The 11,721-nt window shown below is 30.4% G+C and overlaps 1 protein-coding gene across 1 annotated transcript; it reads right to left on the bottom strand.

Annotated features, from left to right (window-relative positions):
- Positions 1–8,463: 8,463 nt before the first annotated feature.
- On the bottom strand, positions 8,464–10,310 carry LOC148282477 (THUMP domain-containing protein 1 homolog). Its single transcript, XM_088225007.1, has one exon. The coding sequence runs from the start codon at positions 9,883–9,885 to the stop codon at positions 8,953–8,955; it is 933 nt and encodes a 310-aa protein (XP_088081133.1). The 5' UTR covers positions 9,886–10,310; the 3' UTR covers positions 8,464–8,952.
- Positions 10,311–11,721: the final 1,411 nt, after the last annotated feature.

Raw genomic sequence — 11,721 nt, 5'->3', positions numbered from 1 at the left:
AATTAAAGAACGAATGTATTAAGATACTGAAAATTCATATAGATGCTTTAAATTAATAGAAATCACTTAGAAAAAGTATATATTTTAGGCTTTTGTTGAACATTTGACGTTTGGATTTGCATCTGTCTGCCTCTGAGGTACAGATATTTTCATCTCTACAATTTTTAAAAGTTTTGTAGTTTTCAATTTCTCCGTTTCTTCGGTGAGTTTATCGCAACACTATCATTGGTGAATTTAGAAGAACTTATGACGTCATTTAAAGTGGTTTATTTTTTATCAATTTTTTCATGCATTTTAGAAAAATTTCACAGTACAGTTAAAGGCTATAATTCGTGTTTAAAATATAATGTCATGCAAGAAATATTTTTTTATATCCAATTCCCTGTAGCACTGAACTTCCCCATTAAAAAAACATATGGTTCCTGTAATAGACATTGCAATTTTCTAATTTTTTTCCAAATAATTGCACGCATCAAACTTCTGCACACAAACGTTTCTTTAGAGCCTAGATCAGGAGCATACATAAATACTTGTTTTCTTGCTTGTCTCAACAGGTAAAATAAATATGTAAATCCTAATAAAGGCCTATCCATCATTTGTTTGGTTTCCTACATAAGGAAAGATTTCAAAATCACGCCAACTCCACAATTAGTTTATGTCTAATATGCGCTACAGCAACTTTTTAAGTGATCTTTCAAACCAATTCTTAGTTTTATTTACTAGAAAGGATACAATTTGCATTCATTTTTTTCCCTCTTCCCCAGTGATTATGTTATAGTCCTTAAAATGTAGCTTGATTACAATGACAGTTGTCAGCAAAAGTGATGTCATAACTTTGTAGTAACGTCTAAGGAGTGATTTATATAATTTTGACACACGAAAAATCTGGCGTGTTAATTAATTTTTTTAATACAATGCTTGACATGTTAATTATTATAAATATATAAAATCAGCTTTAAAATAAAAAAAACTAAAATAAACCTAATTATTAACGACATTCTTACAAGGTTACATCATTTTGCAAAAATGTTAGAGATGGGATAAACTGATCAATGTAAATTGATCTAATAAAAAATTAATTCGTTAGATGCTGTTCATGAAAAAAGTATAAATGTCTTATTTTTTGGTGAATAATTGTCTTAAATACACTATAATAGGCTTGTTTTTGCGTTTTCATATCAATTTTCGGAAACAGAGTTTCATGTATGCATGAAAAAACTGATTAAATCGATTTGATCGGTACATGATCAGTGATCAGCAATTTCCCATCACTAGTGACATTAGTTTGGCAGCTGTCATTTTAATCAAGCTATATTTTAAGGACTTTAGTTTATGATTACACTGAGCATGACCTTGGTAAATATGTACGTATGTAGTTAGAAATTTTAATGGATTTTTACAGAGATGTCAGCTTGTTTCCTTTCTTTTATAAACACACCCGTGTGAAGCAGCCGCAACGCAACAGCATGCATTTTGTCGGGATGATACATTTACCCCATGTCTTTCCCTTTGACGGATTAAAAAACACGTGCCGGGTTTATTGTATTTTTTAATACAAGAAATACAGCAATTATTTTTTAAAATTGTAATTTTAAAATTTCTTTATTTATGTTAATTGTATTTCGATAATTAATTGATATAATAATAATCATGGTTTATTACAAAACATAACAATTTCTTTATCTACTACATACACATTTAGGTAATAGATTTCTCTGGATCATGTCTGGTCTGTCTAACTAGGTACAACCTGTTTTAAGGCAGACATTTTTATGCAACCTACTAGTTAATTTATTATACAGTTATACAATATTAATGAAAATGTTTTCAAAGGCTTTAAAAAAAAAAAATTAATCATGAATTCCATGGCTGCGTTTAATAAAGGATTAAATGTTTTGAGTATGTCCAAATGTATGTAGACAGGCTGGATTTCCTCCCTAGGGAGCTATTTAGAGCTAAATTTGTTACAACAGAGAGGGAAAATATTTTGAGAAGGGAATATGGAAGTCTTGGCATTTACAGGGCTTATGACCTGTCATTGGCTGGTTTAAGTGGCCAGTTAATACACCGTGTAACATTCACCTCTCTGCCTATGTTTAAACACCCACATATCCTCAACTTATTTATTTCTTCAATATTGTTTTTTTATTTATAGGAAAAATATTCGTAAACCATATTTGCAGCAACAAATCGGTTTCTTAGAACAGGCATTTGCCCATATAGGAACCGATTGCAACATTAGGGGTATTAATATTTCTGGCTTGCCGACCCTTCATATAAAAAAAAATAAAAAAAAACTCTTCCATCTGTTTTTGTAAAGAAAAAGAGTTGAAACCTTTATAATGTGGGTAAGATTCATCTGGCTGAACCAATTCATCTACTAGGTAACGCCTGAAAACAATTTTCCAACTTTTATTCTTCTAGAAGAAGTTAGTTTAATTAAGAACGTTTTGAGTATGTCCAAATGTTTGCAGACAGGCTGACTGCTAACTGGTATAAGAAGTATAAAAATTGAACAATTGTTCTATAAGCCTTGTAAATGCCTAGACTTTCATATTTCCCCCTTAAAATGTTTTCCTTCTCTGTTGCAACAAATTTAGGTTCACTTTATGAATCAGCAGTACATCAGTTTGATGCCATAGTATATTTCATACCTCAGTACTACTAGAAATGATTCATTTAAATTAAAATAATCAAATGCATTCCATTACTAAATTCATTTGATTATTTTCATCTCTACTCCTAAACTATTACTAACTAATAAAGCAAATTTTAAAAGCAATTTTTGCTATTACACTTTTTAAATCGGGTAGTTAGCGTGAAAATAATAAAAACCGTATTGCCTTTTAACCCTCGTATTGGTGGCTGTTTATAAATACTCCGGTTAAATCCAACTTCATTTGAATGTAGCCAGGAGTTAGTCGTAACAATTATGAATATGATTGTTACCATTGCATTTATTTATCTTATCACAATTGATATTAAATTAAAATATAGAGTTACTAATAACAGCAGAGTGAGCAAATTACATAAAACAATTCCTAAACCTGCCTATAGATAATTTTTTCCTTATAACTTTTTACATGTTTTAGTAAAAATAACAATTTACTTGCTCTCTCAATTTGAGTGCTAAATGTATAATCATATTATGGATATTACATAGAGAAAGAGAATGCCGATCAGAATAAAAAAGTGTGATGTATGTGCGCTTTATTTATTTACTTTATCATGAACACTTACTTTGACAAACTTACTACTTTGCTCAATGTATGTTTTTAATAAAATAATTTTTAAGTTGCAATAATTCCATTCATGTATGCGCCAGCTGCGAGACGTTTGTTAATCTAGCTTCTGTGTGTAAATATTATCAACTATCATTTGATAATAAAAAAACATTTCGTACAACAAATTTCGTAAATTGGGTCTAGAACTCCAACTCTCCTTGCGCTCTGTAGCTGCAAGACATGTAATCTAGCTCTTATTTGTAAATGATTAAAAAAATATATAAACACTATAAAGTAATGATGTAATAACTTATATTTACATATAAGTTATTAATTTAAAAATACTTAGTACACTTCCACTTATTTATTTGACCAATTAGCGCTTTCACCCTCTAATGGGCATCTTCAGACTGGTGAATATTATACAGTGTAAAGATAATTTATGTAAAACTAAATATTATCTTAAGTGTAGGTACATTTAAAAATAAGTTGAAAAATATACAATACGCAATATTTCAATGGAACAGAGTGAGACAAATTATGAAACATGTGTTGGCGATGTACCCATTAGAGGGTGAAAGCATTAATTGGTCAAATAAATAAGTGGAAGTGTACCAAGTATTTTTTAAAATTAATAACTTATATTTTATATGTATAAGTTATTACATCATTACAATAGAATTCCATCAAGAATTGTCAATAAATAATTTAAATAAAAAATAAAAAAACAGTATTAAGTATATTATTACATGTAAATAGGGGCTAGATTTCATACTGCCCATGCGTTTTGTAGCTGTAAGACGTGTTGGGATTGTATAGCGCCCTTGAGGTGATTTTCACAAAAATTGGCGCTGTATAATTTATCCATAATAATAATAATGTGTGGTACAAAACAAAATTTCCATTCCTTTCAAAAAACATTTAAAAAAGTGCCTAACCACATTCTACTTTTTCCAAACTTTCCTGAATTTGACTGTTTTCAAACCTGGTATTAATAAAACTGAACCAGCAGCAACCTCTGGCTTTTTGATCAAATGAAACTGAATTAACTATTTCTTTTTAAAATTGTCTTAAGAATGTGGAGAGCGATTTAGTGATGAACGAAAGTAAGTCAAAAGTGATGGTAATTAAAAGGGGAAGTGAGGTTACTGATTGTATAATAAATGTGAACAACGAATGTTGAACAAGTAGAAGAATTTGTGTATTCTCTTTGTCTACCCCTACGGGAAGTGGCGTGAGGGTAGTAGTTTTTTAATGTCACAGGTAACAGAATGTAAGAAGAATAAGAGTGCATGTTTTTACAGCCCATGAAAAAAAAACAGATGTTTTTTACGCAAGTAATCTGCGAAATAGAGCTAACCTAGTACAATTAGGTAGGAAATGCAAATTTTATAGCTTTGACAGTTTTCTACGAATTACCTCAATGCCAGCGTGAATTTTTATAATAAGCATAACACTACTCCAGTTAATTACTTATTAATATGTTAACTATGTTATAATAAATCTTATAAGTAAAATAACCTTTTATAAAATAATTATTTTACTTACATTAAACTTTCGACCGGTTTGTGGTTTGTAGTCCCGTGCGGATTCATGAATCAAAGTTTCAATGTTCAATCCCTGTTCTACCACAACTTTATTCATATTTTCTGGCGCAGATATTTGTAGTTAGTTGAATATGGCCTCAAAATTGAAGTATTTGGGAACTTATGAACTATTGTGTTCTTATGAACACAAATATTTTTATGCATTGATAAAAATTTTAAGTTAAAATTAAAATTTAAAGATAAAGATAAAAAAATATTTTATTACGTAAAAGTATATTTTAAATTTTCTGTGAATCAATAACCAGTGAATCAATAATATTTTTTTAAATACAGTAAAATTTTCAGCATAATTTATGCTTATAAAAATATGTAAGTGTAAAAAAAAAACAAGTCATCATTATTGCCTTATCCGAATCTAAATGGTGCATAGGCCACTGTATTGGTTCACTAATCTCAGTGTATCTCGTATCATTATTTGTTATCTGAAACCAAAATAATTGGCCCTGAGCTTTAGGTGCCAGAAAGAGACTACAAAGTATTGCAGTGTACATTAAAAACAATTAAGAGGAATTAATAATGATAAAATATTATTTAACCCCCCGTGGTGTAGTGATCCGCGCGTTTGACTACCATGCAAGAGGTCTCGGGTTCAATTCCCGACATAGTTGATATGAAATATTTAGTCAAAAGGGTGTTTTCACGCTAAAATATTTCATAGTCCCTGGACTGGTACCTGAATCGTAAAACTGATCACCTTACCTTCATGTAACAAAAGTGATATGCTGCGATTGGTGTACCAATCCAGTGCCCTATGCACTATTAGGTGCGGAAAGGGAATGATAATGATGATTATTTATATCACACAAAATATTGGGTTTACTTTTACGAATTATCAATTAAGTTTGCATTAAAATCTGTATTCGGTATTTTCCTACATAGTCGTAAAAGTTTTACATAACCACCTGTCTTACCTACACTGTTTTGGAATAGATTCGAAATAAAAAAGTTGTGCTCATCAAAAATCTTTTATTGACTCAAAATTCATTAATCTTTTTTACCGTTAAAATGTATTAACTGTCCCTGCTTAGTACATATGTATTGATTTTTATGTAAAACTGCATTGATCACCCGAAAATGGCCTTTGTAAACGTTTAAATGTCAGCGAAAGAAAATTTAATGTGATTTCACCCAAAAATCAATACAATTCTGATGTTTGTGAAAATATTATACGATATATCATATAATATTTTTACATGTAAAAAGTATACTGTTGAATGAAATTTTTAAATCATTTAATAGGAAGCCTACATTGTCCAAAGACAACCGCCGAATTCACGGATATGTTGTAATCTCAGAGTAATAATGCGCTACAGCTGTAGATACAGTGTTGCAAGTTTTTGGTTTGGCTTTTTATTGAGCGTGTAACAGACGGCTTCGTCACCACACTTGCGATTCTCGACCTGAGTACCTACAGCCCTTTGTTTTGCTGAAAACTATAGCTGACTTTTTGATTGGTAATCCTAGAATGATTTTTGTCTTTGTATATGGCTCTAGCGTTATCACGCTGAGGTTGTAATAGTATTTGCAACCCTAAAAATAGCCCTACTACGTATAGCATTTTAAAAATACTATTATGCTTTCTTTAGTCTTATTCCATGTAAGTTTTTCCATACCCATACTTCTGAAAGGAAATGTAAATATGACGTATTACTTGTTGATAATGTAATAAGCATTTTGTATAATACTGTGTAAATATCTAGTATATATGTATACGTACTTTATTTTGATTGTGTCCCTAATATTTTGTATCTTATAAAATAAGAAACAGAAATTTATTTACTTTAGTATATATTGTAAATAATAATAATTAAATTATGTTGTGTGACTAAAATTATGTTTCACATAATCTTTAATGTATCGTAAATATATTTTTAAAAAATAGCTGTTTTCTAATGAAATATTTCATGTGTATTATGTATCGTAACTTCCCTGATTGCATCAGAGTCCTTTATTTGGTTATTTTATATTTTTGTCTATATGTTTAAAATATTACATAGTAAAACCAAACAAGACTAGTATTTTTTAATGAAGTTGTTAAGTAAGTTCCATTGAAAATAAAGTGTGCGAATCCTAATTTTTATTTTGTCGAATGAAAAAAGGAGACATTGTAATATTATGTTAGTTTTAAGGAATAGCTAATGGTCGTTTTTAAGAGTCTAAAGGCCAATCTTACGGTGCTAGATTTGAATTCTGGTCGATAAAACAAGTATGGATATATTTATAAATTTATGGCTCCCTAAAAGATTTGAGCTGCCGAAATTATTTATCTTTCATCCCAAGCTATATGTATATATTAAAATCATTAAGTAGTCGAGACTTTAAAATGGCCATCGATAATATTTTTGCGTGTTTCGTAATGATAAAATAAAAAATACTTCTGTAATGAAGTAAATGTAATTTAAAAGAATGTAGGCATAATAGCTATATAAAATGTAGTATTTTTAATGGCTAAATAGCCTTCAGTTTTTTTGTAAAAATACAATTAAAGAGAAGACTGTCATTCTAATTAATTTAAAAAGTAAATAGAAATTCTTTGAAAATCTTCAAACCTCGAACATTTCATTTACGCAGTGTAATGTCCATTTTAAATGTATTGATTTAAGTCAAATTGCTAGATTGTTATAGGAGAGTAGCATTTACTATTTAATCTGTCAACTTTATCATGTTTGTAGCCAAAGCACATAAAATTTATATGTACCAGAATTATTTACATTATCGACAGTTTAAGATTGTATGAGCAAAAATTTGAATAAAATGTAATTGACAAATTAATGAATTGTGTTTTTATTTGTTTATTCTACCCTCCTAATCCGTTTCCTTTGACAGCACACCCAGGGAGCGATACCGAGAATAATATTTTACAATTATATTAGTTGAAATAATAGCTAGATTAGATCATAAATAACTGATTCCGCATATTTGGTCAGACTCTTCTAATCGAAGATCGGACCATTGATAATTAGCGCCATTTAAACTTCGAGTAATCAAAGCATACTTTTGACATTATCAGATTCTAGATTTGTCTGACCATGCTAGAAATGCGGCCTCCGTGGTGTAGTGGTCAAGACGCTTGACTCACGCACGGAAGGTTCCGGGTTCGATTCCCGGTGAGAACACAAAAATTAAAATGTGATTTTTCTCAAGTCTGTGTGCTCTGTGATGTAATTCACCACTGTAATTAGGCCTCCTGGCCTGTTGTGGTGCAAAAAAAACAAATGTAAATATATTTTTTGGTCATTCTCATTATTAACTTTAACAAACTAATAAAAAGTGTTAAATTATTCAAATTGATGGAAGTTGAATGTGAAAAGACCAGGAAGAAGATTAAATGAGATAAATTAAAATCAAATATAAAATATAAAGCAAATATAAAATGAGATAAATTAAAATCTCAGATCTGTTAATATTGTGAATGTTTATTATGGAAGTGTATGGTATGACCAATAAAAATGTCCAAATTAAGGAATATGGAGTTTTATTATCTTTGTCCCACACATGCGTATAAAGAGTGTGATGGCAGAAGTCTGCCAAAAGTCCTAAGATAAAGTAACAAAACTATTTAATTATGAATGTATTCCATGAAAAATGTTATTTTAGGATAGGTATATTATCAAAATAATAAAAACAGCAAATTAATGATTTAAATATAATTCAAGAAATATATTTTTTACAAATCAAACCCAACATGTTACAAGATAAAAATCTCTGTTTTTATTTCAACACAACAATAAAATAAATAAGTAAATAGGGATTATTTTTAAGGTAGGTAGGTAGATAGATTTTACCGATTGGTTGGTTTGAAGATATTGCTCATAGCAATGCCTGCCAATATACCACCGAAAATAAATTAACAATACAATACCAAAAACGGGTACTTGCATACACTTTTTGTGTGCATTTATGCAACTTACGAAAAATTAGATTAACACGTAGGTACAAGAATTTAACACTAATTGAAAAATAAAACACAACTGCCATAATAATTCAACATAAATCAAAGAAAGTAAATTAAAAAAACAATTATTGTTATTAATAATGAAAAATAATCTTGGCAGCAGGTATTATCCGAGACTTGCAGACAAATAATAAAATAGTGCATTCTCAGGTGGAAGTAAAACAAATTAAACAGATTCCCCTTCTGGTGTTTGTACGAGGTGTGTATCACCGTTCCCATCATGTGGAATGTCTTCAGGGTCATCTTTCGTTTCTGTATCTTCCTCCACTTTGCCTCCATTATCCTTTTCTTCAACCTCCTTCTTTTTGTCCTCTGGGTTAACACACAGCTCAAAGAGATTATATTTTTTGTACTGGTAATAGTTGGCTACGACTCCTAGTAGACAGTTTCCTTTAACTATCTCCACTATGACAGACAACTTGGGTTTGGTTAGATCAGCCTTGTGGCTAGTGTTTTTAGATACAATAAGTTCGGCCAATTCTTTTATGATCACATCTCTAGACACTGAGTTGTTGAAACGTTTATTAAAAACAATAGAAAATGTAGTCGGATCACATAAAAAGTGTTTGTCGAATAGTTTACCAGCAGTTGAAACTATGTCTTCAATCTTTGTGCTGCAAGTAGCTTCTATAGGAAGAAGTCTTAGTAGAAACCTTGTCTTTTGAATCTTTGTAGCCGCGATGTCTTCAACTATAGAAAGGCCAAGTTTTACGGGGTCTTCAATGTCAGCTTTGATAAAGATGCAGTTGGTGACAAAGGTTTGGATAGATTGAAACCTATTAAACTTCTTTCCACTTGATTTAAGATCCGCTATCTGCTTTTCTAACGCTTCGCAAATATCTGGTTCTTCAGTTTCTTGAGCATTGTTGTCAGAGGCCGGAGGCGGGTCAGATTTAGAGTCCTCGGGCCCGTATAACTTGTCCGCATATTCATTCAATAGGTTGTAAGCTTCACGTACACAATTATTTTCTTGAAAATTACAAGTGCAAAAGAATCCTTTTAAGCCTGGTTCGAGTGATAATGTTTTCTTTTTTTTTTGAGATTGAGAATAGTAATAATTTTTACCTCTGATGAAACTTCGCTTTTTGGAATCCCCCATCGTTTATTGCTGTAGCTATTCGACACAAGAGCCGGAGAATACTTAAAACAGAATTATGTTTACTGACTATGACAGTGCTATTGACAAGTTGCCGGCGAGTAATTAAAATATGCGTTTCTTATTCCAATGTCTCACTATATTTGTAAAAAATGACGATATTCTTTTTTTTATATTTGTTTTTGACTTACGATTCACATTTTTGCCAGCTTTCGCACGTTTTTAGTTTTTTTAGACTATTTACCCATGTCCCATAGACGCGTTTTGTTTATAGGTGATTTTGTTTTCTATGGCACGCCATGGAGTCAATAACGTTTTTTAAAAATCCTCGTCAAAGTCACGGAAAAATAATCTTTCAGTACAATTCTGTTAAGGGTCATTTTCATTTCTTTTTATTTTTTCAAGTGAAATCTGTTTTGAAATATTAGAAAAAGAAGATGGTTTTATTCAATACCACCCACAGACTACAGATACCACCCAGACTTAAGGCCTGGGAACTCCAATGTTATTGTGAATAAATTTGAGACATCTTCCATATGCAGAATGCGCATTGGGCACTGTTGTAATGGGACTCACCTGTTAAGAATCCATGTCCGGGACTCTGCCATGTGCAAATGTCAGCTTGAGGAGGAAGATCTAAATCATGTTTTTTTCGGTTGCCCCATGAATGATTGTTATCCTGAGTTCCTATCCGACCTCTCCGATATCCCATTCCCTATTCATACATAAAATATTGAATAGGGAATGGGATATCGGACTCTCCTGTCACCATCCAATAAATATGAATTCTAAATTTTATGGAAATACCAAGTTATAAATGAATGTAGTTTTGCAGAAAGCAGCCAGTCCAGAATTTTGAAAAAATGATATCTCTGAAATATCAATATCATTGGTGTTATCGGGTGCAGTAAGGTCAATTTTATGTTCTGTCAAAAACAGCCAGACCGCTTTCATACAAAAAACTGTAATAATCACCTTCTGAAAATAGTTTAGATCACATAAACGGTATTTTTCAATTTGCAAAAAAATACCCCAAACACTAGAAAAAGTTACGTTACTTTAAAAATCATTAAAACTGGTCAAATTCATCATAATATTCTTGTTTGTAATATTTAAAAATACAATGTATTCATTGTTCATCATTTGTCAACGACAAAAACATGTCATACTGTTGTGTAGATTTGATTATTCACTCTTTTCATGAAAGTGCTATTATCTCAGTTTCACTTTTCTATGGCTAGCTGCTTTTTGCATAACTTCGTTCAAATGGTATTAAGTTGTAAATAAGTCATATATGTATAGTGCATGTAATATTAAATACTAACACATGTGTGAATATTTAAATAAATTAAAATCTGAAACTCGACACTGGCTAGAACACCTCGATTAGGAGGTGAAAAAGTTTAAAAAAAAAACTAAGAAAAAGAAGAAGAAGACTTCGGCACTGGAAAATTTGTAGGTTAACAAACGTATTTTGCATTACAAAAAGCAAAAAATAATAAAAATTATGTTTTGTGTATCATTTACGCATCATCAAAGATTACACACATTTATATAATTACAAATGATTTTTGAAAAGAAGCCATATATTCTAAAAAAAATCAAGTAGCTATACTTACTTGTGAATCATAAAAATCAAGTTAACGAAACTACTGTTTATTGTTAATTATTAATATAATAAGTCTTAAATTTATATTTTTACTAAAATTGGAGAATTCAGTCAGTGAAAAATGTTTGACCTAGAGCCATTTTAAACGAAAGAACAAACACGTGAAATTTTGAATGAGATTTGTAATAATAACTTCACTACCCGAGAACACAACACTCATTAAACGTATT

The sequence above is a fragment of the Micrasema longulum genome, unplaced genomic scaffold, assembly GCF_059751315.1.
Source record: "Micrasema longulum isolate JH-2025_06_02 unplaced genomic scaffold, ASM5975131v1 h1tg000323l, whole genome shotgun sequence".
Classification (NCBI taxonomy): domain Eukaryota; kingdom Metazoa; phylum Arthropoda; class Insecta; order Trichoptera; family Brachycentridae; genus Micrasema; species Micrasema longulum.
This window is presented reverse-complemented; position numbering and strand designations above follow the sequence as displayed.